A 27,916-nucleotide genomic window follows, 5' to 3' on the forward strand; every position below is an offset into this window, starting at 1 on the left:
GAAATGAAAATAGCCCAGAGGTTGGGCTCTGACAAAGTTGGGAGGAGGGGGCAAGAGAATGGGTACAGGAGGATGCGGCATTTGCTTGTTTAGACAAAATGCTTTTAGAGCCTCTGAGCTGGCAGGATCCCAAACACAAAGGAGCAGAAGTATCAGCGAGTGAGATTGAGTCATTGCTCCTTCCAGCCCCACTTCCACCACCTTGGAGGTCAGTGAGCAGAGCATCTGACTGAATTTGGGAATGAAATTTAAAGGACTTTGTTTTTCGATTCATCTATAAATTCTAGTCAGTTACATTTCAGACAGCATTTTTGTTCTGTTATCCCCTCAGGCTGTGATGAACGAAGGGAGGACACTTTGATGCCTTGTAGAAACTAATAATGCCCTTTTATTCCATGTATAAATAATGAAACCAAAAACCAGCAAACAGAGCCAACACCGTGTTTTCCAGTCATTCTTAATATGCCTTGGAAAGCAACTTTGCCACTCACCCCACGGTGATATCAAATATGTTACTGCCCACAGAGCTGGACACAGCCATGTCTCCCAGGCCTTTCCGAGCGACAATCACACTGGTGATGAGGTCAGGAATGGACGTGCCTGCTGCTAGGATCGTCAAACCCATGATCTCTTCTGAAATCCCTATTGTTTCACCAACCTAGTAAAAAGTAACAGCGATGATAAGCCATGACAACAGCAAAAGGAAAAATCTGAAGCTCTTCAAAGCACCAACCACATGCTACTTTGTGCAAACCCAACACTTTTCCGGAGAGCTCAGCATACTCCCGCGGCCTCGGAGGGAGGGTATGGCGAACCGACAGCTGGGGAGATGGGCCACGGAGAGAAGGAGCAGGGCCCCTGCTCAAGGCTGCAGGGAATGACGCAGCTCCTTTCTGGAGTACACGTCTCTCCCTGATACCAGCTGTCACTGATATTCCAGCTATAACACCTGCACCTTCTCAGAACTGCCCCTCCGAACACCTGTTCGTGTCACGTTTCCATCTCCAGAACCACGGACACCTGCTATGTGCCAGTTAGAGGCTGGAAATAGAAGTATGGGCACCACAACACTGCCCCTACCCTCAGCCTACTGAAAGAAAAAAGCTCGTGAACAACAATTACAGGTAGAACAGGAAAGCAATGGGCACTCAGAGGAAGACTCACTGGATGCCAGAGACAAGGCAAAATTGAGCTTCCTCTCGCAAGTGTGTCCAACATCGCCAGGTGGGGAGGAGCAGGGCATCCATGACAGAGAAAGCCTGGAGTAAGGCTAATAAGCAATGGTCAGTTGGGTCAGACTGTGAAGGGCCTTCTCTGCGAGGCTACAGCATGAGCGTTAAGACAGAAGAGCGCACTTGAAAACACTACACTCACTGGAAGAAAAAAGGCAAATTTGACCCTTCGTAAACAATCTAGAAACTACAAAGTCACTTGAGCCTCACCGTTCCCTGGGTACTGGCCATTGACCCTGAAGGTAAAAATTGTCCTTGGGCCCCACTGACGTTGGATATAGTTCCTGCTGTTCACTCACCTGGTGAGCCCACCAGACCATGAGGTATGAGAAAATGGCTATCCACACGATGGATCCCAGGAAGGTGATAACAAAAAACTTCCTAGACTCCTATTTGCAAGTTTGAAAAGGAAGAGAAATAAGTTGCAGATGCTAAAGGTCATTGGCCCTTCTGAGGGAGCCCCAGAATCAGGGACGGGATCTGCTGAGTGAGTGATGGAGAGGATCTGGGGATGTGTCAGCTGAGATCTGGATCTCCAGTGAGGACCCTGGGATGGTGGCCTGCAGGGGAGTCCAGCCAGCAGGGCATTCAGCAGTCACCAAACTGAAGAGGACTGTTTGCTTGCCCTAGAGCCAGACTTGCCTAGGTGTTTGGTTTAGTATCTGCCACCTCCCCCCTACCCCACCCATCTCTGGACCTAGAGCGTATGGATGGCCTTTGGGTAGGGTATGTTAGCGCTTTCCCTATAAATGAGAATACTGGGTAGAAACAGTACTTTCCCCCTAGGTTTTCAGAATATCCCTGGAAATACAGGGGCGGAGTGGGGGCGTCTTGGCATCATTCCCATATTAAAATCGAGAAAACTGAGAATAGGAGTTGAGGGACCAGATCACATGCTGATAGTGAGGAAATAAGCATGTCTTAGGGCCTCCCAAGCCCACCGGTATGTCCCCATAGGTGCATGGTCCCATCTGGAGCTACAAGTTGCATCCCAGATACTCTCTGTGGTTGAGCCCTGCCAAGCTGGTTTGCCTTCTTGAGCGGGAGTGCTTAGAGACTCCACAGATTCCCTGGGGTACAGCTGGGCAAACTCACCAGCCTCCGGACATCAGGCACCGTCAACCACAGTGGGAACACAATGGGCAGGAGGAAGAGGTAAATGGCTTGCTTCTGCCTGGTGTCGGGCCACTCCAGGGACAAAGGCTCCTCATTTGCCTCCTCTTCTTCCTCATCGTCCTCCTCTTCCTCATCGTCTTCCTCTTCCTCATCGTCCTCCTCTTCCTCTTCGTCCTCCTCCTCTTCTTCCTCCTCTTCATCTTTACTGTCACCTCCATCACCTCCCCCTTCACCATCTGTACCTTTCTCGTCACTTTTGGCTTCACCTTGACTCTCAGCATTGAATTCCTGCTCTTCATTTTCACCCTCATCAGCTTTCATTTCACCCTCTTCTGCTTGGAGTTCACCTTCACCTCCACCTTCATCAGCTTTCATGTCCTCATCTTCTGCTTGGAGTTCACTGCCATGTTCACCTTCTTCTCCTTCTGCTTCAATTTCACCTTCACCTTCCAGTTGAGTCTCACCTCCACCTTGCTCCCCATTTTTGCCTTCACCAGGAGCTTCACCCTCTTCAGCTACTATTTCACCTGTGCTCTCAGCTCCAGCCACATCTCCTCCCTGCAATCCAAAGCCAACAAATTAATGTGTAATAACTGCTGGGTTTGTTTTCCCTCCCACTTTTCCCCCACTTTGTTGTTGTTGCTGTTCTCAGAATGGATCTAAAAACTTGAGTAGGAGGAGAAATCATTCAGCAAAATTACTCCACAACCACAACAGTGGTTGTCCTTTCTTCAGGGATGGAAAACTCACCACCTAAGGCACCCTCTGTATCTTGGCAACTCTGATTAGAGTCCATATTTGTAACAAGTTCTACTCTCTGTGCATAGGTTGACTCTTTGGAGCCACACAGAACAAAGCTAATCACTCTTTCATGAGGCAGCTCTTTTCCCAGAGTTAAAGATTCCCAGTCCCTTCCTTTATTCTGTGCTATGGCCTGGAGCCTCCTCCCCATCTTGGTGAACTCATTCTAGTTAGATTATGCCCCATGAGGAAGCTTTGAAAACTGAAACAGAACACCACACGTAATAGGATTGGACCACAGAATGGAATAAGATTATCACTTCCCTCTCTTGGATACCTACTTCCATTAATGTTGCCTAATATTGCATATCTTTTGGTGGTTACATTGCTGAGCCTCCTAAAACTTCTAAATTGTTATATTACCTTATGTATGTAAAACTATGATGGTAATACCTATTTCCTGGGGGGGTTTATGTGCCAGGCACTATGTTAAGTGGCTTCAATAATAATAGCTAGCACTTACTGTGTCTCATGGGTCAATTAACTTATGATATAGATGGAATTAAACCCATCTGACAGATGGAGAAACTAGGGTACAGAATAGTTAAATAACTTGCCCGTGGTCCACACAGTGGTCCACATGGTGTAAGTGATAAAGTTGGGATTTGTCATATGGATAGTCCAGCTCTTGGCCTCTTAACCACCAAGCTACCCTTCTTCGCAAATGCCAGGGCTGAATGAGATCTTTGGTTCTCAGTTGGGGAGCTTAGTATAAATACTAATTTTCAAAATAAGTTAATAAAATAAAAGAAATCCAGATGTCCTGGCCCCTCCTGGACCAACTGAATTAGAATCTCTGTGATGAGAACTAAGCCAAGAATCTATTTTAACATGCTCACAAGTGCTCCTAATAGATGCATTTGCAGACAAGTGTTTGGGAACCAAACACTGTGACTCCATGCACTCTAAAAGGCATTGATTCTGAGTGTCCTCAGATTAGGTGCCCAACTAACCTATAGCAACATGCCTGGCCTGTCCCTTGAGCAAGTGACCTGCGCTGTGTGCTCATAGAGTATGTCATCTGTAACGAAGTTCACACAGCCAACCCCAAGGGATACTCAGTGATTCTCAACTCCACTGCATATTCAGATCACCTGAGGGTTTTAAAAACATTCATACCCACCCCAGATACTCTAACTTAATGGTCGAGAGTACATTTTTTTAATTTTAATGTTTTTTATTTATTCTTGAGAGAAAGGGAGACAGAGCATGAGCCAGGGAGGGGCACAGCAAGAGAGACACAGAATCTGAAGCAGACTCTAGGCTCTGAGCTGTCAGCACAGAGCCCGACACAGGGCTCGAACCCACGAGCCGTGAGATCATGACCTGAGCCGAAGTCGGATGCTCAACCGACTGAGCCACCTAGGTGCCCCTGAAATACTTCCTGCCCTCCCTCCCCCAGCCCCATCAGGAGAGAAGGCTTACTGGGGGAGATGACAAGTCATTTAAATCCATAGGTGTGGGAGTGTCTGCCCAGCCTGCACCCTTTTCTCTGAGAACTGTCACCCCTAACACCCTCTGAATTGGTGGCTCCGTTCTTCTGTGTTGGAGTCAGAGCACCCCAGCACTCCCTGTCACAGCTTAGACACAGGCTGGATCCCTGACCTGTGACCTGGTTTAAACAGATTCTCTCTTCTGAGACTGGGAGCCGGTCATCGGTTGACCCCCATAATGGACTGGGGCCTAGAGTGGTGCTATGTGTGCTAATAAGAAAGCAAATGCGGGGCACCTGGGTGGCTCAGTCGGTTAAGCACCCAACTTCGGCTCAGTTCGTGATTTCACGGTTCATGAGTTCAAACCCCACATCAGGCTCCGAGTCTGGTTGGAATTCTCTCTCTCTCCCTCTCTCTCTCTGCCCCTCCCCACTCGCACTCTCTCTCTCTTCCCAAAATAAATAAAAATTGAGAGGAAAAAAAGTCTGCACGCAGGGAAGGGAACATGAGGGAGCAAAGACAGACAGAAGCCACTAGGGTCACAGCTGCCTGCTTAGAACTGGGGGCAGTTCTTTGTGAAATGGAGCTTCGCTTCTGGCCCTGGGATTCCAGGAGATCTCTCTGTCTCCTCTTAATCCCTTGTACTTGAGCTGGCTGTAGTGGGTCTACTCAGGACACTCATGATACCATCAAGAGGTCTTAGACACTAAACCCAAAGTTGCTGGCTTAAGGATGAGGTATAATTGACTATTTCTCGGTGGCAAACTAAAAAAAACAAACAGGGGTGGAACCTGCAAACTAAATGCAAGTCTATCACTGACCGTCATCAACTCCCTTTCTGATTGGGCTGCTGGCCCGAGGGAGGCCCCACACCCTCACTGTCATCTCTGAACCCTTACTGAGCACAGCCGCGTGTGCCAGGCACCGCACTTCTCTCTATGGGACAGACAGACAGTTCAGGAGTGCATCCTGCCCTCAGGAACTTCACTCAGCAGCGAGCTGAAGGAAGAGAGACTCCTAAATGGAGTGCGGGGAAGGCAGTGATAAGAGCCCTGGGACAGGGACAAAGCCCATGGGCATTTATTCATCAGATCGGGGTGGGGGGTCAGGGAAGCTTGAGGGCAATGGAGGCATTTACAGTGGCCTGGAGAGGTGGGTGAGGTGATACATGCAGGTGGGGGGATACATGAGGGGGAGGAAACCAAGGTCCGGAGGCAGAAGAGCACGGAGACAGGAGTCCAGTGTAGCTGGAGCGTGGTGGAAGAAGAGGCTGTGTGGCTGTAAAGGCAGCGGCAGGCCCTGTAGACAAACCTCAGGGGGTTCCGAGGCATGGAGCTACGCTTTGAGCTGCCTGGTCTTACTGCCCCCTAGTTTCTGAAAGACCCCCTAACAGTTATTCCTTATGTTCTCCTAGCACGTGACCCGTGGCGGCACATTCTCGTGTGCATATACCGCACTCACACTAAGGTGTTAACGGTGAATTAATTGGCCCCATGAGATATTATTTGATCTTCAGAGAAAGGGCCATACTTACTTCAGAGGAATGAACCTCAAGCAGCATTTCAGACCTTCACGAAGGAAGACTCTTTGGTCAGCAACTCCTTCCCTGGGCCTGTTCAATCCCCTCCACCTGGGAAGAAGCTCGTGCCTACCTGACTGCCAGGATCTTCCTCCTGATCTCCCTCAACATCTGGAGCAGGGGCTGGTGTGACCGTGACCACAGGAAGCTTGGCTGACTCCTCCTCTTTAAAGGACAAACACGGAAAAGATCAGAAGAGTGTGCCAGTTTTTGAGGGCAGCTGGCAGAGCCAGTGTGAGGGGCTACAGGACGCGTCCACCCCAGGGTCTCAGTAAGTTTGGGGAATTTCTTGTTGTTAGGAAAAGTAACATGATGTGATAGGAATTATTGTTGCCCTGTCCACAGAGATAGCTGCAGATAGGACAGCCGGGAGCTGGCCATCCTTGCTCCCCCTGTATTCACACATATTTCCATCCCGACCAGTGGGGCCAGGGATCCAACCTATAAAAAGCTTGGGGAACTGGGACCAAAGAGAGGGCAAAGCCCCAGCCCTCAGGGTCTGACCCTGCCCCCTACCGCCTACATGGAGAGGATCCTAATGACTTCAAAGGCAGCACAGCAGTTTGGAAGCCTTGAAATAGGTGGCAGGGAAGGGAGACTCAGAAAGCCTGGAGAGCCGGGTTTAGGAGCAGACCCTCTCACTTCTTCAGATGAGTCAGTTGACCTCTCAGCCTGGGTTTCCTTGTCTATTGTATGGAAAAAATGGCTGCCGCTCTCCCTCCTTCCGCAGGTCGCTGGGTGCATGGGGCAGGCCCGGTGTGCTGTGCAGAACCCACAGGGGCAGGAGCTTCCTCATTCCCTCCATCCCAGGTGCCACATGGATGCTGGACTTCTGCATCACCAGACCCCTGGTGTCCTTCTCTCCTGGGGTTGCTGGTCTCAGACCAATCCCTAAGAGCACTGTCCTTTTGTAGAAGTGACAGGAAGAAGAAACAGAGGTCCCATGGAGTCTCATTTGGGATGAGATTTAGTGAAAGAGAAACGGGCCTTCAATAACCCCTTGGCCTGGCCTGGCCTGGCCCATCAGAGGAGAGTGCGGAGGGGCTGTCCAGAGCCTCCCTAGGGCCAGCAGCCCAGTCAGAAAGGGAGCATACGGGAAGGAGGAGGCTAGAGTGCAGTGGCACTCAGGGCAGCACCAGACTATCACTCCAGCTGACTGGCCCAGACAGGCCAAGAGGCACGTCTCAGCCCCTGGCCAACAGGAGGGAGGCAGGTAGCATGAGGAAACCCACCAGTTTCACCATCCTCTCACCTGGTTTGTTCTCTGCATTAGCATGAGGCTTGGCTTTGGTCTCCTGATTCAAGCTCTCCTCCTCCTTATCCTTGGAGGGATGGGCTGCAAATGAGAAAGGGGAACACATCTTATCCGAGGCCCTTCAGTTACACTGGTCAGCTGAGCAACCAGAGCAGCTGAAGTGGGTGGGAAGAGGCTGGCCTGGAAGTCATGGTCTGGGTTCCGGTCCTACTGCGCATGTTCCTGCTGCCCGCTCCCAAGCTTTCGCCTTAAATTCCCTGTATGTTACTAACTGGCTGTGACCTTAGGCAAGTCACCTCCCCTCTCTGATCCTATTTCCTCTCTGGTAAGATGACATGGTTGGACTCAGAGGCAACAAATAGGATTTATTTCCTTTACAAGCTCGAATGAGTGCTGGATTGAGGAGGGTTCTGATCCAAGGATAGTGGAGGTTTTACCGTGATGTATTGGTGATGTCTGCAATGAGCAGGGAACGGACGAAAAATGGCAGGGAGACATTTTTGCCATCCTTGGACTGGATTATCTGTAAGGTCCTTTGTAGCTTGCTTTCTTCGATGAATTTACCAGAAGCTCTGCTATAGCTCCAGGAGCACTACTGGTGAGACTTTCTTCTCTGGTCAGAAAGGGGAAATAGCCTACCACCAACCTCCCTGCCACACCATTTTGACCCTAGGTACCCGGAGCCTCCTCTATGAACACACTTTGCCAGAGGCCCAAAGAGAACTATGGACAGAATAGTGCTGCTCTGATTTCCAGGCAAGAAAACTAGGGAGGGCAATCTTTTTCAATGTGATGATGCTCCAGGCAACATGCAAAGTTTACATGTGTAATTCAAGGTGGGAGGCACAGAGACAGGTGCAGGGGCTCCTGCGGGTCCTCACAGCTGTGTAACCTGGGAGGGTAAGGACAACGGCACAAGCAAGAAAAAATGTGGCACCATGGAATCTATTCTGGAGTCCAGGCTGGCTCTCCCCTGTGAGCGCTGGGTGACCCTGGGAAGCCTGTGTGCCCTCTCTAAGCCTCAGCGCCCCCCTCTAAAAAGGCAACATCATGATACACTGAGAGCACTGATGTGGGGGTCTGTGAGACGAAAATAAATAAAAAGGCTTTAATGCTACAATTAAATATTGCTATGTTAGCTGGGATTCTGATACCAGATAGTCTGGGTTTGGATCCTAATTCTGCCACTTGATAGTCAGGGACCTAGCTCAGTGATTGCTTAACCTCTCTGTCCCTCAGCTTCTTCATCTGTAAAATCTTACAGAGTTGTTAATGGAATAAATAAGTTGATACATGAATGTGCTTTAAACAGTGCCTGGCACCTAGAAAGCACTATATAAGCATTAGCTACAACAAGGACAAAGTGAGTAATGGAGAGCAGCTGTCCCACCCAGGAAGCATCTCTGCAGTGGCCCAGCATTCCAGAGCGTTTGAGTTAGAAGGGAACCTGAAGATCCTCTAGTTTATGACAGACAGACTGAGAAGGTACAATATGGGAAGCTGCTGGGACCAAACTCTGCCTGGGTCCAAGATGGACAGGAAGCATAAACGGGTCTGGAATTTCCTCCTTTCAGCCTGTCAACTAAGCTCTCAGAGATGGTTCAGCTGCAGCTGCGTCTGGCAACAGGCTCCATCCTGCAGGGCCACCCTCTGGCATGACTTCCAAGTGTCCTGGTGGGCCAACCCAGCAGGTGCTCGTCAGAGCTGAGATGTCAGGAAGCAGGCCCTCCGCTGCCTCCTTCACCCACACACCTTTAATGCCCCCCTGGCGTGGATGACGCATTGCAATCTTCTGTTGAGCAACGAACACAGAGTTGTTACCAAAGAAGAGAGTCCCACTCGTTCTGGTCCTGGTGCTGAGAATATCTGCCGACTGTTGGCTGGAAGGGCTGGCAAGAAAAACCAAGTCCCCCTGTTTCCTTCTCACTCCTCATCACACACCCTAACCTCTCATTTCCCTTGCCACTGAGGAAAGCAGGTCAGCTGCAGAACCTCTTTCTGTCCCTCTCTCCCTCTCTCTCTTACATATGCACACATCCATAGATGTGAAGTCACCATAGAAGGCATAGGATCCTGGAGAAGAAAGGCCCCTTTACAGGGTGGGTGAGAGTTCAGACCACACACATCAGCTCTGTGGAAAGAGTTGGAACACCTGGAAAGGGTGGAAACATCTGGACAGCCATTTGGAAACAGCATATGGAAACACAAACATGGATCTGGAAAGTCTTGGGAACAAAGGCCTTCACCACAGTTCTGCAAGGTCCCAGGCCCTCCTGGATGGGGTCTGGGAGTATAGAATCCGGGTTGGCTTCTCAGAGCAGGACTTCGTCCCAGAGCGTATCAGCAATTACCTGCCACGAGGGCCTTTCCACGCCTTCATGCCTGCCACATGTACCCACCATATACCAAGCTTGCTTGTCTTCCTAGGGATGACTGTCGCTGGCTCCCCCAGCACTTGTTTCCTCACGTGGCCTCTCTACTCTCAGCGTGGCCGGATCATCTCCTACTTAGTATCAATCTCCTCTGACCTCTGCCTGGCCTGGCCATCACATAATCCTGTTAGGACAAGTAGGTCAGCTGTTGGCAGGCTGCCAGTCATGGAAGTGGCCCAGGCAAGGGGCCCTGCAGTCCCATTCAGGAGATCTTTATCTTCAGGACTTTGCTAGAGTTGGTGATTCTACAAGGAGTGGCCGAGTACTCTCGGCCCAGAGATACAGCTTCCTTCACCGCCCCAGGCCAGGTACGCCCCCAGCACGATCACCCACAGGCTACTGCGTAATGCAAACTCCACTCTCAAAACTCCAGGGGCACTGTTTTTCTGGAGTTGACACTTGGGAGTAGCCTCTCTCAATGTCTGCAGAGGCTCGCCCTGAGGATTTCCTGAGGAAGGTTTCATCACCTCTGCTTTTCCCAGTACAATAGCCTTTTAAATACCCTAAACCCAATACTGTATCTGAAGGGGATATTTCAAGGCCTGAGGAAATTCTGAGCCCCTTCCCAACCTCTCCCCCTGCCACTCCTCTCCCTCCCCCCCTCCCCCCCCCCCCCAAGATTTGTCCCTGAACCAGAAAAGTCAGTGAGGGTGTTTCCCGATGCTCATGGGCCAGTCTCCAGTGTCCTATTCAGCTCAGCCCTCAGCCCTCCTTCCAACTACACTCTGACCCCTTGGCTTCTGCCCACAGGCCAACCTGGGCTCCTAGTTTTGCACCAGAGATCCAGAGATGAAGGGACCCAAGGAGAACAGGAGTGTACCTGAGGGTGCCCTTTAGGGGCCTGAGAAGCATTTTAGGAACAGTTCTCTGGGGAAGCGGGCCAAAAGGCAAGACTTGGTAAGGTGCATGGAGAGAATCTTAGCTACCCCCATCATTTGTCAATCAGGACCCACTCTACTTTGGACCCCTGTCATCCTCCAGAAGTGGTCCTGGCAGCTCCTTTGGGGTTCCTGGCTAGGGAGAGGGTTAGCAGTTTCCCTAGGACTCCAGAGCTAGACAAAGAGCAAGGGGAGGTGCTACTCAAAGCTTCTGGGCTGTGGGGCCCTACAGGAGGTACCCCCAGAAGTGGCCCTGGCAGTCAGCCTGGGCCAAGCTGCCTGGCTGGAGGTTCTGTGGGACACTGGAGACGACTCGTGGGTGGTGGGCTACGCAGGGAAGTCACTGAGGACAGCCCTGACATCTACCAGAGCAGGGCACATGGCACTCATGGCCTCACTAACTACAAGTGGACCCTTTCACAGGAGGGGACACACAGACATGGAAGCCATGGGATACGGATGCCTAACCTTAGCAGCTCCTTGGGGCCCTCTCCTGTTGAGTCCCATGTCCTCTCTCTACCCTGTCTCCCAGACAGTTGGCTTCATCCCCCCACTCCCCCCATTCCCCACTCCGTCCTCATCCTACCCACTGCCTCCTAGTTTTGCATGTCCCAGGGCTTGTCCACCTGCGGGAGGGAGGGAGGGAGTGGACAGGAGACCACGCAGGTCCAGGGAGGCCTTGCTTACCTTCTCCCAGAGGGTCCAGGCTGTGAAGCATGAGCCGGTAGATGGTGCTGCGGATGGTGCTGTTGTGCAGAGAGGTCGAGCTGCTCCCTCGGGTCAGCATTGCTGGGAGCTGAGCAGGGGAGAGCCGCACAGGCCTCAGTGAGCCCCTGCCCAAGCCAGGGGAGGAGCCACACAAGGGCCTCCCTAACCCTGCCTCCCTCCCATAGAGCTCAGAACAAAGCACAGGAGCCTTCTCCTGGCCTCCCTTCTCCCTTCCCCTCAGTGAGAAGAGTTACACTCTGCTTTCTTTCTCAGGCTCCTCTCATTTTTCCATGACTGGCTAATTCTACATACCGAGTAATTCCCCAAGGTCTCAACAGGGAGCAGACAATGTGTACTAAGCATAACACATTACCAAGGGTTTGTCCTTCCCTGAAAATGCACTGTCATAGAAACACACACCCACACACAGCACAGACGGACCCCTGTGCATGGGCACAGCCCTTTACAGTCCACAAAGCATCATCGCGCTTTATCGTTGCCCCACCCCCAGATAAGCAAGGCTGTGACCCCCTTCTACAGAAAAGGACATGGAAACTCAACGAGGCTAGGTGATTTATCCAAGGTCGTGTGGGGAGTAAATGAAAGTATCAAAATGGGCACTCAGGTCTTTTGATTCCCAGTTCAGTCCTTTTTTCTACGCACAGGTGCTCAAGAGACCTTCATAGGTGCACACATACACACATCTGTACATGCAGATACCCAGATGTGACACACATAGAAATATCATCTGATGTCCAAGGGAACATCCAAAGACAGACTGACACTTGCTCTGTCCCTCCCCCACGCTCCCCACGCCACCCCCATCCCTCTGGATCTGAACTCTTCTGCCATCTAGTGGCTGTGGTAACACAGTACTTCACAACAGCTCTGGGGATTTTCTTCAGATGAAGAAGGTTTCAGTCAGGCCCCAGACTCTCCCTTCTAAGGTTCCCATAATTCTCCCCAAATATCCCATAGGCCAAAGCATCCAAGATACAGTTTTTCAGAAGCCTCAGACCCCCCCCCCCCATGCCCCCAGTGCCTCTCCTATGTTTCTCTTATTTCCAGGGCATTCCAAAGCCACAGGTAATTGGGCTTTGAGATCAATTCTAAATGTTGGGGCTTGAGTTCTTCTAGTCCAAACAGTCATTTCACAGATGTAAAAGCTCACACAGCAAGCTACTGGTGGAGCGAGCAGTGATGTTCTGGCCTCAGCTCCCAAACAAGCACCTCAAGCACCTCGTCCAAGGCCACCTTAGAGGTGACAGTCCTGTTGGCAGAGGAGCTGGCGCCTTCCCTGGCTCATCCTGACAGCACTCCCTGGGGCTTCCCAAGCCTGAACCCGGCCCAGCACCCCCAGCATCAGGGCCACAGGGCCTCTGAGACCCTGCAGCGCCCCCTCTGGGCAGACTCCACATGGCACCCACCTTTAGCTTCTTGTTTTCCTGCAGCTCATCCACCGCCACTGCCCCATTGCCTGGCTGCAAACAGGGACAGGAGTCACGAGATGTCTGGAGAGACCCTTGCTCTCTCTCCCTAATTCTCTCTCTCTCCAAGGAACCCTCAGTTTGAGAAACACACCCAGAGAGAACCTGGTCTCGGGACATGTTTTCACATGTGCAAACCCCAGCCTGGCCTTTCACAGTCTGGCTTCAGCCCCACCCCCCCCCCCCCCACAGTCTTCTTAAATGTGTCCACTCACGACAGCCCAGTACCACCAACCGTCTCTCAGTCCCTCAAATGCACCGTCTTTACCTGCTGTGAAACCCTCATCACAGGGTCCCTCCTCCCATGTTTGGAACCCTCTCTTCCTCACTCCCCATAGTTCAGGCCTCCATTTACATGTGACCTTCCTCTGTGAGGTTAAGGTGCTAATTATTTTTTATACACTCCTGTTCTTTTCCTTCATAGCACTTTCCTCAATCTAGTCTTGTATTTAATAAACAGACAAATAAATCAACTGCCCCACTAGCATCTTGAAGGTAGATTGCCTCTTTCATTCACCACCGTGTGTTCAGCGTGAAAACACTCTTGAGCACTTAGCAAAGGTTCAATAAATATTTGTTGAATTAATGCATGAATGAACCATCCTGTAACTACACCCAATCTATTCTAGCTCCTGTTCCCTTGTTTACACCTTTTCCCTCTGCATAAAATGCCTCATCCATTCCCCCATGTCTCCAGTTTTTCAGCAAATTCACGGTGAATACTTCTATAAAGCTTTCCTGAATGGCCCCTTCCCCCGCCCCCACTCACTCCAGCTCACTACAATACCTCTCTCTTCAAAAGCTGTATAACAAGAGTAAGCACATTTTGTGTTACCAAAACCTGGCTCTGTGATCAAGTAAGTGCTAGTGTCCTGGGGAAGCTGTAGGGCAGCCATCTGGGAAATGAGACAGCCCTAGAAAAATCCAAGATGAAGAATCATTAAACCCACAGTAACTATTGTCTGGACCACTAGCTTTCCACTTGGCATTTATTGCTTTATAATGCTGTTTGAACTTTTAAAAGAATCATTTAAAAAAAATTTTTTTAATGTTTATTTATTTTTGAGAGAGAGAGAGAGAGACAGAGGGGGAGGGGGGAAGGGCAGAGAGAGAGGGAGACACAGAATCCGAAGCAGGCTCCGGGCTCTGAGTTGTCAGCACAGAGCCCGACGCAGGGCTCAAACCCACAAACCATGAGATCGTGACCTGAGCCTAAACTGGACGCTGAACCGACTGAGCCACCCAGGCGGCCCTAAAAGAATCATTTTTTTAACTTTTCCATATGTGAGTTATCTACCCAGCTTGACTCCATATTTTTTTGAACTTACGATATAGTCATCTGTTCCCCAAGCCTGTGGCATAGGTTCTTGTACACAGGAGGTGCTCACTAAAGGTGAGCTGAATGAGGAGCTACTCCTAAGTGGCTTCCAGTACTATCTTCAGGTGGCAGGGTCACTGATAGCTGCCCCCAGGAATGGTCTTCCCCTCCTCACTGCTGGCCTCCATGGCCAGAACTAGAACTAGACTTGCTCTGTATCTCCTGTCTGTGTTTCAGCTCAGAAAATAAAGAAAACACTGACTGGGCCAGAAAGGAATCGGGACCAATTCTATCTCCAGATAGAAAACAGGACGTGATTCAAGAAATGAGAAGGTCAGATAAAGGTGCGGTGGTTGGAGGGACGAGGAGGCTTCCAAAAGTAAGTAGAACTTGGGGCACCTGGGTGGCTCAGTCGGTTGAGCGTCCGACTTCAGCTCAGGTCATGATCTCACAGTTTGTGGGTTCAAGTCCTGCTTTGGGCTCTGTGCGGACAGCTCAGAGCCTGGAGCCTGCTTCGGATTCTGTGTCTCCCTCTCTCTCTGCCCCTCCCCCACTCACTCTCTGTCTCTTTCTCTCTCTCTCAAAAAATAAAGAAACATTAAAAAAAATGTTTTTAATGTAGATAGAATCTGAGTAAGCTTTGAAGGATGGGGGAGGTCTGAATGCTGGATATACACTTGAATAAATAAACAGATGGATGAACAAATGAACATGCAAATGAATGAAATGGAGCAGAAATAACCAATCTGCATCTGAAGGGAGCACTCTAGATTTCTTGAACAAAGTCCCTGACTCTTTCGTGACACACCTGTAAGTTCACTGGGATACTGGAGGCTATAGCACTGACCCCCAGTGGCCCAGCCATCTCACTGTTTATCATGTCCCACCCACACCCAGTGAGTTTTTGGAGGTAACAAACTGTGAGGAGCCAGGCTGCCCTTTGGGGTAGCCAGTTCTGTCCTCAGAGGAGCAGGAGAGATTGACTTTTGCCCCATGATGTACAGGCCTCGTGATTTTTCTGCTATTCAGGTTTACTCAAGCCAAAGTACTTCTCTAGGAGCGCATCATTCTTGGCACACACCAGTATCTTCTCCCTTCAGCATGTACTTCTAACCTTCTGACACCTTTCACATCCACTTTCTCATCCAATACCACCAACCCCGTGAAGTCGACAAGGTTAGCGCTATTACTGCTTTTTGATAGATGGGAAAACTGAGATGCAGAAAGAGCCCGGGGCTTGCCCACACTCACAGAGACAGTGTCAGAACTCCGATCTCCATTGGAGGGAGATATTTGTTGCTGTTGTTGTTTACGAACTCCTATTTCTTTTCCCAAGGTATTGAGGTAAAAATCTCTATTCCCTAGTGGCTCTGCGAATTATTGACATTTTAGATAAATGGACATAAATGTTTGCCTACTTTTAGGTGTGGACGATGGGTCCACTTACAGGAAGCAGTCCGGCAAGTGGGTGCATTCAGAATATGCCCTTAGTACAAATACATTTCATATCCACCTCTCACACCCACCCAGTGCCCCTCCTCTTTCTTCAGCCTCATCACCCCACCTTCCCCTTCTCCTCATGAAAACTGGCAAAGGGGCTGAGGAAACCAAAGAGGATGTCTCCATGCCAGCCAAAGCCCCCAGCACCTGCATGGTATCTTGCTGAGGTTGAGCAATAGGACCCCTTGCTGCCATTCATGGGAACCTGGGATGGCAAATATGGCAGGCCCTCAGGGGGCTTCCCCTCCTGACTTCCAGTTTCTGTTTCCCACTGATGTAGCAATTAATCATTGGCCCCTCCCCTTCTAGACCATCCATGACACATTTTCTGAACCATGTATTTTAGTCTCTGTTGTTATTGTTGTTTTAAGATTCATTTAACAAATATTTACTGAGTCCCTGGTCTGAGTCCTGCCTTCACCGAGGTTAGACTCTAATAGGGAACTCTTCACTCTAGCCCTTTGCTGAGTACAGTCTTGCATCTGGATCCACTCATTTGTCTAGGCTGGAAACCCAAAAGTCTACCCAAATTCCTCCCTCTCCTTCACAGCCCAGGTCCAGTCAGCTGTCAGATCTAGTTACTCAAAGTCCTCACTTGTGGCCTCATGTCTCCACTCTTCCTGCCTACAGTCTTGCAAGCTTCTGACTCCTGATCTGTTCCTCTTGCAGCTCATTCTCCACCCCTCAGCCAGAGTGATTTTCTGAACAAAGCACAAATCATGTCCCTCCCCTACATCCTGGGGGTTTACTGTCCTCATGAGGGCGTCCAGACTCCTTGGCTGACCACACACTAGCCTCCTGCTTACCTCCAGTCCAGCACTGTCCAACAGAAATAGAATGCAAGTCATATACACAAATGTAATTCTTTTAGCAGCCACATTTTTGTAAAGTAAAAGAAATGAGTAGAATTGATTTTAATAATATACTCTAGCCCAATATACTAAAAATATTATAATTCAACATGTGATTAATATCATTGAGCTATTTTACTCCCCCCCCTTTTTTTCATCATACCAAACCTTTGAACCCCCCCCCCTTTTTTTCATCATACCAAACCTGTGAAACCCAGTTAAGTATATTCTATACTTAACAGCATAACTCAGTCGGACCAGCCCCATTTCAAGAGCTCTGTAGCTACATGTAGCAAATGGTCCATATTGGACAGTGCGGCTGTATCTCCTCACGGTGTCTCATTCCCTCGGCCTCTCCACAAGCCCAGGAGAGTCCTGACCCCAGCTTCAGTCAGCCACCCCCTGCTGGTCCTTCAAGATTCTGTTAGACATCACCTCCCGGAGGAAGCCTTCCCTAACTCTCTGGTCTGTTGAGGTGTCTACTCTGTGCAGTACTAAACCCCTCAGCGCTTTCCTATACCATTACAGGTGGTATTAACTTTATTTATTTACTTTGGGGGGTGGGTGGGGGAGAGAGAATCCCAAGCAGGCTCCACACTGCCAGTACAGAGCCCGATGCAGGGCTCAACTCACAAACCATGAGATTACGACCTGAGCCCAAACCAAGAGTCAGATGCTCAACTGACTGAGCCGCCCAGGTGCCCCTGAAATTATCTTGTTTTTACTTGTTTATCATCCATATGCCCTCTCCCCCACACTATTAATGTTGGTTTTCTATTTCCAAGTTATTCAGGTGGTAGAGCATCTAGAAATCATGCTGTTACTTGTAGAACACCATGTATATGTAATCTCATATTTAATCCCATCATTTTCAGTATGAGAAAATATTACTGTGTTGCATGAATGCATGTAAAATCTGAATTATATGCACACATGCATTCATGGAAACAAGCTATTAGACCAGGCATGATCAGGTTCTTGAGTTCTGTTCATATTTGTTTCTTACACATTCATTTTGTCATCTGCCAGCACTGACTAGCAGGTGAACACTAAAAAAATTTTATGACGGAAAGAAGGCTTAAAATTGAGAATTCTACTCATACCAACTTTTTGTGACAACTGGGGGGAAGCTAAGTATTCAAGGAGTTGAAGGAGGGAACCCTGGGGCTCCTGGCTGGCTCAGTCACTAGGGCGTGCAACCCTGATCTCAACATTGTGAGTTCAAGCCCCACAACGGGTGTGGAGCCTATTTAAAAAAAAATAAATAAAAATAGGGGTGCCTGGGTGACTCAGTCGGTTAAGCATCCAACTTCAGCTTAGGTCATGATCTCATGGTTCGTGGGTTCGAGCCCCGTGTCGGGCTCAGTGCTGACAGCTCAGAGCCTGGATCCTGCTTCAGATTCTGTGTCTCCCTCTCTGCCCCTCCCCTGCTCGCTCTCTCTCTCTCTCTCAAAAATAAGTAAACATTAAAAATTTAAATTAATTAATTAATTAATTAAAAATGGGTGAATGCTAAGGAAGGAAGGAAGGAAGGAAGGAAAAAAAAAACAACCTCAGCCCAGGCTAGGATGCTTAGTGGATTCCCTGCAGCCTAGAGCAGGGACGGGGGAGGGGGGTGGTCCACAGAGACTGAAAAGGCTTTCCTATCCACAGCCACCTTGTCTCCACAGCAGACAGGTACCATATAAGCCACTGATAGAAGCCCTTGGAATAAATGTCAACCCTGGCAAGAAAGGGAAGGGGTGGCTCCTTAGGAGGTACTTGGTTTGCCTGCTTGAGAGTCATATTGGCTGGTTTAATTAAAAAAACCTTGCCAGGAAAACAAAACAAAACAAAACAAACAAAAAAACAGGCCTCAATGCATTTAGGAAAGAGTGGCAGACTTTTCTCCAGAGTTTCACATTCTGAAGTATTCTTGAGGGCATGATGTGGATAGAGACCCAAAGGGACCCAAAATAGGTCTGTTCCCCTCCCCCCCACCTCCTCCCTCGGATTCCTTTTCACCACTGGCTCCCCTCAGGCCATATTGCCAATTAGCATCTCCTGCAGATGGCTGGTCCTTTCTAGCTAAGCTGGGAGCTCTCTCTGTAATGGCCAGAGGTGCTTGAATCGTTGAGAGATAACGCTTTTAAAGCCAGGCTAGTGCATCGGCTTTGCTGTTTATTGGCTTTCTGTGACTATGCATGGTCAAGGCAAGTCAGATATTTATCATGTCAGGCTAGAACAAATACATGGACAGGTGTACACTTTATACTCAGGCATACTTTCTACTCAGGTATAAAATTTCAGAGCAAGCTAAGTTAGTCTATATTGATAATAGGGGTCATAAAAGGTATCCCAAACCAATACATGCCAGTTTGACGATGTTGTCTAAAATATCTTAGCCCAGTGGTGCCTGGGTGGCTCAGTCGGTTAAGCGTCTGACTTGACTTCCTCTCAGGTCATGATTTCACAGTTTGTGAATTTGAGCACCGCGCGTCGGGCTCTGTGCTGACAGCTCAGTCAGCACAGAGCCTGGAGCCTGCTTTGGATTCTGTGTCTCCCTCTCTCTCTGCCCCTCCCATGCTCACACTCTGTCTCTCTCTCAAAAATAAATAAATGTGAAAAAATTTTTTTAAAGAATAATTATCTGATCTTGTCTCCAAATTGTTCACATAGAAAAACACCTGCAAGTATGTTGCAATTGGTAAAACACCATGTGGCCATTTCCGTGTGTTTATGTACTGTCTGTGGCTGCTTTCATGCTGCAACAACAGAGCTGAGTAGTTGTGACAGAGACTGTATGGCCTGCAAAGCCTGAAATACTTACCATCTGGCTCTTTCTGGTAAAAGTCGGCCAACCCCTGCTCTGGGTCATCCCATTCACTTTATAGACAAACAGTCTAAGGCCTGGTTGAAAAGCAAAGTGACTTTGTAGCACTTTGTATAAAGCTCGTTTTATTACAATTACTCTTGCCTAGCCTGTCCTTTCTACTGGAAGGGACACAATCTTTTTCCCACACTGCTTTTCATCTAAGTGCTTAATAATAAAGGTTTGTTGAATGGCATTGACTTGCCCAGGGCAACGGGGAGAGTCTGCAGCGTAGCCTGGATTAAAATCCAAAAGTACAGCTTCAGGAATCAGTGGTAAGAACCACCAACTCGCTGTGAAACTAGCTGAGTTAAATATCTGCTGGGGGCCTCACTTTCCTCTACACTGGAGTCCCTGAACTGTTAGGATTTCCTGAGGAAACCAAACCAAATACTTACGGATCTCCTGCTAGAGACAAGACCCTGGGAGCACCTCTTTGGGAGATGCAAAGACTGTTTCCTGTTCAGAGGCAATGATGAGCTTGATGCTGTAGCCACCCCCTCTACCCCTCACCCCAGGCTGCTAACGGAGGCAGGGGGAGGCCCAGGTGTCTTTCCTATTCTTATTTCTCTCCAAAAGGAGCTGGCTCACACTGCCCTCCACTTCTCTTCCTGCTGCTTAGACTTCCGGAGCACCTGTGGCTCTGACCTGGCCTACCCCGCCTCTCCTTGGCTCCCTACCACCCTGTCTGGGTATGCCCCACTTCTCTCTGACTTCTTCACTTTGGGCCATGGCAGACTGAATAAGCCCGGTTTCCCTGGATGCCTGCTTTCCAGAGGTGATGCTCAGAGAGGAACCATTAGTCGGGGAGAGGTGTGCGTCAGTATGTCAACATTAGTGAGAGAGCAAGGCACGTTCATTTTCATGTTAAAGTCAAACAGTTCACAGGGGAAAACTGCAAAAACAAATGCCAACACAGTTTACTAGATCAACAATTGGATTTTCGAGAATTGTTGCATGAATTCAAAACCGAATAGCTCGCCCTCAGTCTATCAGTGAAGTGCAGGATAATTTATCTCCCTCTGACCAAATCATAGGTCTTGGCCAGCCAAACATAGACATAAAGGTAGAAGCAAAGACAAAGACAGTTCTCTCTATATATCTATCTATCTACCTCTATCTCTATCTCTAGAAGCATCCAACTTCTGCTCAGGTCATGATCTCACAGTTCATGAGTTCAAGCTGCATCGGGCTCCCTGCTCTCAGCACAGAGCCTGTTTTGGACCCTCTGCCCCTCCCCTTCCCACACTATCTCTCTTTCAAAAATAAATAAACATTAAAAAAATTTTTTTTAAAGAATGCTCTATCTCTCTTGCTATTAGAAACTTGAGGTGAAATTCAAATCCAGATGCTTTAAAAACCATGTCAAAATAGCTATAGTTCTTGTTACTTGTACTAATTTTCAGTGAGGAGTTGTTAGTGCTGGAAAGTACTAACTATAGGTTTTTATTTTATTTCATTTTTTAAAAGATTTTATTTTTAAGCACTCAACATGGGACTGGAACTCACAACCCCAAGACCAAGAATCGCATACTCTACTGGCCAAGCCCACCCTGCTAGGTTTTTAATTTTTTAAAAAATTTGTTTGAATGTTTATTTATTTTTGAGAGAGAGAGAGAGACAGAGCACGAGCAGGCAAGGGGCAGAGAGAGGCAGACACAGAATCAGAAGCAGGCTCCAGACTTTGAGCTATCAGCACAGAGCCTGACATGGGGCTTGAACTCACAAAATGTGAGATCATGATCCGAGCCAAAGTCAGATACTTAACCGACTGAGCCACCCAGGCACCCCATAGGTTTTTAACTTTAAATAAATATAAATTTACTTTTAATGATAACCCATAATTCAACCTGTCTTTTTAAATAACACTGTCAATTAAAATTCATGCTGGATTTGTTTCAACAGATAAGAACAGAGCTGTAACCGGCACCACTCTTGGTGGTTGGCAAAGACCTGCTACTATTGCCCTTGAAGAATCTCTTTAAGTAGATTACAAATTCTCCTTTAAAATCATGATTATGTTTCACTGTTTGATGAGCTTTCCTTTGATGGTCTAGCCCTGGAAAAATGGAAAACTCAGAATTTGGAGACTTGAAATAAAAACAGCACTGAGGGGCGCCTGGGTGGCTCAGTCTGTTAAGCGTCCAGCTTCGGCTCAGGTCATGATCTCATGGTTGGTGAGTTCAAGCCTCTCGTCGGGCTCTGTGCTGACAGCTCAGAGCCTGGAGCCCGATTCAGATTCTGTGTCGCCCGATTCAGATTCTGTGTCTCCCTCTCTCTCTGTCCCTCCCCCGCTCATGCTCTGTCTCCCTCTCTCTCAAAAATAAATAAAACATTAAAAATTAAAAACAAAAAACAAAAAACAGGGATGCCTGGGTGGCTGGGTCGGTTAAGCATCTGACTTCAGCTCAGGTCACGATCTCACGGTTTGTGAGTTCAAGCCCTGCATCAGGCTGTGCTGACAGCTCAGAGCCTGGAGCCTGCTTCAGATTCTGTGTCTCCCTCTCTCTCTGTCGCTTCCCCGCTCACACTCTGTCTCCCTCTCTCTCAAAAATAAATAAACATTAAAAAAAATTTAAAAAACAGAATTACTGATAAGAATTAGGAGGCAAGTCAGAGGCATTTTGAAAATGGCTGGCCTGTGTGTACCAAGGCATTAGATGCTTTTCTCAGGGGAGACTACCAGGCTTATGGCCACCCTCAGCAAGATGCACCCTGAGGACCTCACTAGGAGGGAGGCTGCTGTTTCTTCATATTAAATTATGTAATGCTCTGAGCCTCCCTTTCTTTTTTAAGCCTCTGGCTTCATGGAGTAGTAGCCTAATAGAAAATAGCACTGAATGGGGAGTTAGATCCTGGATTCTCATGCCAGTTCTGACACCTGCTAGCTGTACAACCTTGGGTAGGACATTCTCCTTTGGAGTCATCTGCAGATATGGCAATTGGAGCTTGGTTGACCAGACCGGACAAAAAAACCACGATGCGGGGCCTGCCAGAACTGAACTCACTTGGACAATGGTTGTCAGATAGGACCTTTTGGTGTCCAGTTGGACTCTGTCATTTCCCCCAGAGAAGGGAAGGGACCCATCCAAGGTCACACAGTTAGTTAGAGGCAGAATCAGAATAGAACCCAGATTTCCTGACTCTTAGTTCTGTGTTCTGTCCAGAACACCGCATCATCTCAAAAATCCTAGAGGAAGTACATTTTCTCTTCCTTTCATCATAGATCTCCCAGACATGCTGCTAAATGTGGTCTCCATCCTGCCCACTCATCAAAACTGCTCTGGATTAAGTAGCTAAGTCCTTCCACTCTTTGCACACAAAATTATGTTCACACCAGTGGTTTGTCTGAGACCTGAAAGAGGCAGGCTGAGAGTCGACCTTTGCCCAAACTCACTGTTTAGGAGCAAGAAAGAAACGAGATCTGTGTTCCCTAGGGTATCTCACTTTGGAGTCAAGGAACAAAAACTCTGAGATGAATCTTCAGAAATCTCTTCCCCAGTCTAATCTCATCTTCCAGGTTATTGAAGCATGCAGTGAACTTAGAGGGAGGGTCCCTCATGGGGGCAAAGAAATACTTAAAAAGGAAGTTGAGGGTCAAGAGAAAGCCTTAGGGTTAGAGCCTCTGATATCTGGTCTCCACTCAACACGCAGAGAGGGCTCTGTACGCAGGGCTAGCCTATCATGGATGAGTGGAGCTCTCATCTTCTCCAATATATCAAAAACACAACAAAACCCAAAAACCTCCCCCTGCCAGACCCCATCCCAGCCACTAGCCCCTCCACATCTGGAATGTGAACAAACAAGATTAAGTGAAAGTGAAGGTGCTAGACAAGCCCTCAACTCCATGGACAGGGAAGAGATTATCATTTTTCCCTGCCTGATATCTTCCTTGGATATTCTCCAAAGCCCAGCTCAAATGCCATTTCCAAAGACCCAGTCAGACCAGCCCAAGTTCAAATCCTGGCTCCACTGCCTATTTGCTGTGTGACCTTGAACAGTGGTTTGACTTGATTAGGCCTCAGTTTCTTCCCCTACCAATGATAGATCATGATAATAACCACTGGGTGATTGGGGGCTGAGCCAAAGTCACTCTTGCAAAGGTCCCAGCATAGTGCCTAGAAAAGAATAGGACTTTAAATGTTGAATGAATAGCAAAGGGAACCAAAGCACCCATCTCTTGAGGTCTGACCCAGCGCTTTCCTCTTTAGTCACTGGCTTCTCCCCCCTTTTTGCCCCCAAGGGGCTGCAGAAGCTTGAACCATCCTGTCCTTACCTTGCTGAGGTCCCCCAAGGCCATGACCTTGGCCACTGGCCTCCTGCTGAGCTGCTCCTTCACCCATATCTCTAGTTGTTTATTCCACTTCATGGTGAACACATAGAAGGCATAGGCCAGCAGCAGCAGCAGGCTTTCCCACCAGGCAATGAGGCTGTCCAGGAAGAAGAGAATGAGCATCATCAGGTCAAGGATGTAAAAGGAGACATCACGGAACAAGGGCCACCACGTGAGATTGAGGATCTCCCGGGAGAAGAGGGCACAGGTGCCGATGACAAAGAGGATGTTGAACACAGCAGAGCCCACGATGGTACCAATGCCCACATTGCTGTGGGAGATGAAGACACCAATGAGGGAGGTGAAGAGCTCGGGGGCAGAGCCTCCAGCAGCCATGAAGGTGGCACCTGCCACATCATCAGAGATCTGTAGCTTATCTGTGATGACACCCAGGGCTGGGACGAAGTACTCATCACACACGATGGCCAAGGCCACAAACACGTACATCATGCCAAAGATGTGCAGCACCACCCAGCCCTGTCGCCGCTCCTCTATGCTGAACAAGTCTGGGGGGTACTCTGCCTTGGAGTGAAGGTCTGGCCAGCCAGGGGGCAGCTCTGAGGGACCGGAACTGGGTGCCTCTGGGATCGCAGCTGTTGTCAGGTTGGGGGAGGAAGCAGGGGGCACAGCCGGGGCTGCCTCCACAAAAACACAGTGATGCACATGGATCTTTGGATTCACCCTGACCTTGGAGGTTGATGAGGTCCCGGGTGCTATGGAAGGTTTCTTTGCCAGCCCCCTGTAGGTGGCTGAGGATATTCCCATGGTCAATGCACTGGTCCTAGACAAAGGATCACTAACACTCCAGGTAGCAGTAGAGGCTTTGATTTCCTTTGGGCTACTGCCTGTCATGGTGCTTATCATCACTTGCCCCTCAGAGATGGCTGTGGTGCGCTCAAGGACCGTTCCCAGAGAAGTTGTCAGCCTGTTCTTTCCCACTAACCCCCGCGGCTTGGTCGGGCTCTTGCTGTCCACTGTTCTGGGGGTAGTCACAGTGTTCTTTTCCGTTATACTCCTTGGAGAAGTCAAGATGTTTGTTTCTATACCACTTATCTGGAAAGTTGGGGTGTTAATTATTCCCTTGAGAGTAGCTGGGGTGGTTTCCTTCACCATTCTCTTAGAGGGGTTAGTCTCCAATATTTTGGTGGTTGTCATAGTTTCACTGTCTTTCACTGTTGTTCTGGGGGTGACCCCATGTCTCCTTGTCATTGTCATGAGTGTGGATGGGGCATAATTGCCTACTAGTCTACCAAGTGGAGATGGGGTGTATTTCTTCACCTTTCCCTTGGCTTGAATTGGATTGTAGCTCTGCATTTCTCCCCTGGGTGGTGGCGTTGGGGTGTAATTCTTCACTGTTGGTCTGTTTGAAGTTGGGGTGTAGTGACTCAGTACTCCACTGGGTATGGTTGTGCTGTCTGCCTTCACTCTTTCTGTGTCTCCTGCTGTGTACTTAATCTTGGGTATTGTTGGAGTGATGTTGGCTGTTCTTCTGGGTGGATTGTGTGTATTCTTCATTGTTATCCCAGGTGTTGCTTCACGAACCCTGCCCACCGTGGCTTGGGGCACCGTGGCTTGGGGCACCTCCATTTCAGAGCTAGCTCTTGGAGGGTCACTGCTCACCATCATCATCTCATTGTCAGGGAGGTCACGGCTGGCCAGTTTTACAGAATGTTGGGAGGAGACTGCTGCCCACAATGAGGGGAGGCCCCGGGGGCTCCTCAGGTGCTGGTAGGTGGAACCGATGAGCAACATTCCCAACAGGAAGAGGAGGCGACTCCAATGAAGCCGCTTTGGCCGGAGTAACCGCCTCTCCCGTGCCCCCATTCTGATCAATTTCCCCATGATGGCCAGCTATGCCTGGCTACGGAAGGCCTTTCATTCTGTCCAGGGCAAGAGGGGGTCTGTTCTGGGATTCAGGTTGGTGATCAGTGAAGAATTCTCCATGAAGCCCAGCCAGGGGGTATCCACAAACCTGCAGGGGGAAAAAAGAAGAGGTTATTTGTCCCTTACGAGGAGAGCTGAGAACCATCAAACCATCATCTAGAAGAGTGGACCTTTGTGCTAGGAGGCAGTTGTTTCTGCTGGAACAAAAGTACCCCTGCCGCCTGTTCCCAGAGAAAAATGCCTGCTCTTGGGAAAAAGCATTAGAAGTCCTCTGTGTAGACATGCCAGCAACCAGGTTCCTGAGCTGGGACTACCTAATTCTCTTTGGGATCCCCGCAAGAGGTCTGCCAGTATCCCCCAAGTCCAAGCCTGACATACTGGGAGCTCAGTCATCCATAGTTGGTGCCCCAGGCCACAGATCTCACCTTGTCAAAGGCAGAGGAAGGGAATGATTTTAAGCTTCAGACAAAAACAGGCAGCAGTGGAAGGCAGTGCTGGGAACTCAAGTCTCTGTGTTGGTGATTTTTTGTTTTCTGGTTTTGGACTGACTTAAAACAATTCCACCATATCATCCAGAGAGGACAAAATCTAATGCCATAGAGCTTCCCAGACAGTTTGGTGTGGTGGGAAGAACACGGAGAATGGAGTCAAAGGCCTGGATTTCCAGCTCAGCTGCTTACCGGGTGTGACTCCCTGGACAGGCCGAACCTCATTGCCTCCTCTGTGAAATAAGCATGATAATGTATATGTTGATTATGCAAAGAGGGTCCCTGGAAGGACATGTGGAGAGAGGAAACTGAGGTCAGGGGTCTGAGGAAGACTTACTTTTCAGTATATCCTTTTTTAAAAAATGTTTATTTTTATTTCTTTTTGAGAGAGAGAGAGAGGGAGATGCAGAATCTGAAGCAGACTCCAGGCTCTGAGCTGTCAGCACAGAGCCTGACGTGGGGCTCAAACGCACAGTCCGTGAGATCACCATCTGAGCCAAAGTCGGACACTTAACCAACTGAGCCACCCAGGCGCCCCACTTTTCAGTATATCATAATGTTCAGATTAACTGTTTAACCTTTTTATCCTGTGCCATTTAATTGTATTTTTTTAAGTTTATTTATTTATTTTGAGAGAGACTGGGGAGGAGTAGACAGAAAGGGAGAGAGAGAAAATCACAAGCAGGCCCTGCACTGTCAGTGCAAAGCCTGACGCAGGGCTTGAACTCACGACACCATGAGATCGTGACCTGAGCCAAAACCACAGGTCCAACCACAGGTTGGACGCTTAACTGACTGAGCCACCCAGGCGTCACTATGGTATTTTAAACTTAAATTTAACAGGGGCGCCTGGGTGGCGCAGTCGGTTAAGCGTCCGACTTCAGCCAGGTCACGATCTCGTGGTCCGTGAGTTCGAGCCCCACGTCAGGCTCTGGGCTGATGGCTCGGAGCCTGGAGCCTGTTTCCGATTCTGTGTCTCCCTCTCTCTCTGCCCCTCCCCCGTTCATGCTCTGTCTCTCTCTGTCCCAAAAATAAATAAAAAACGTTGAAAAAAAAATTAAAAAAAAAAATTTAACAGAAATAACAATAGTAATAACAATATCTATCCATGTAAATACTAATAACAATACCTATGTCACAGGAATGTTGAGAGTAAAAACACATAAGGTCTACAAAAAGCATTGTAGAGAGTCAAGTGCTACGTAAGGGTTAATTTTATATAAAGGGTTAATTTTATGTAAAATTTTAATTTTCTAATCTTATACAAAGGTTTAATTTATATTCTTCAGGAGGGAAGAAGAACGTGAAGGGCCCTCATAAAATCCTCAATTTATAAAGAACTAAATATTCATTAAATCTCTCTTTAGTGTCCACAGATTATTATAACACAATAGCTAGAAATGGTTGTTTGCATATAAAGTAATATATTAGAAGACTCTAATATATTAGAGTCTAGACTAATAGACTCTTAGGACATTAAAGGTAGACTCTTAGGATGTTAAAGACTCTTTAGGACTCTTAGGACATTAAAGGTAGAAGGAATTGCAGACACTGCTTAGTGCAGCTCCCCATTTGAGACATGAAGAAACCGAGTTCCCGAGAAGAGATGGGACTCTCTCAATACGACACAGCTAGTGCGTAGCAGAGCAGGTGAGCCTTCTAATGCCCCATTCTTTCCAGCATACCATGCTAACTAGAGACGCAAATGCATTTATCTTTTTTTTTAAATTTGTTAATGTTTATTTATTTTTGACAGAGAGAGACAGAGAG

The 27,916-nt window shown here is 48.5% G+C and overlaps 1 protein-coding gene and 1 long non-coding RNA gene across 4 annotated transcripts in view; one reads left to right on the forward strand and one right to left on the reverse strand.

The window, feature by feature from the left end:
- SLC24A1 (solute carrier family 24 member 1) overlaps positions 1–25,616 on the reverse strand; it is a 28,744-nt gene extending 3,128 nt beyond the window's left edge. The window contains exons 1-8 of one of the 3 annotated variants that reach the window (XM_060618231.3): positions 23,718–25,616; positions 12,862–12,915; positions 11,414–11,522; positions 7,414–7,497; positions 6,235–6,326; positions 2,328–2,906; positions 1,532–1,621; positions 492–658 (exon numbers count right to left, since the gene is read on the reverse strand). In XM_060618231.3, the coding sequence (XP_060474214.3) occupies positions 492–658; positions 1,532–1,621; positions 2,328–2,906; positions 6,235–6,326; positions 7,414–7,497; positions 11,414–11,522; positions 12,862–12,915; positions 23,718–25,616 (3,074 nt within the window). The remainder of the gene's footprint in view (positions 1–491; positions 659–1,531; positions 1,622–2,327; positions 2,907–6,234; positions 6,327–7,413; positions 7,498–11,413; positions 11,523–12,861; positions 12,916–23,717) is intronic. The other 2 variants (XM_060618233.3, XM_060618234.3) reach the window with 2 other exon arrangements.
- LOC132668983 (uncharacterized) lies at positions 6,322–9,501 on the forward strand. Its single transcript, XR_013556329.2, has 2 exons — positions 6,322–6,432; positions 6,892–9,501. It is a non-coding gene; the product is annotated as an uncharacterized LOC132668983 (long non-coding RNA).
- Positions 25,617–27,916: the final 2,300 nt, after the last annotated feature.

The sequence above is a fragment of the Panthera onca genome, chromosome B3 (genome assembly GCF_046562875.1).
Source record: "Panthera onca isolate mPanOnc1 chromosome B3, mPanOnc1 haplotype 2, whole genome shotgun sequence".
Taxonomy (NCBI): domain Eukaryota; kingdom Metazoa; phylum Chordata; class Mammalia; order Carnivora; family Felidae; genus Panthera; species Panthera onca.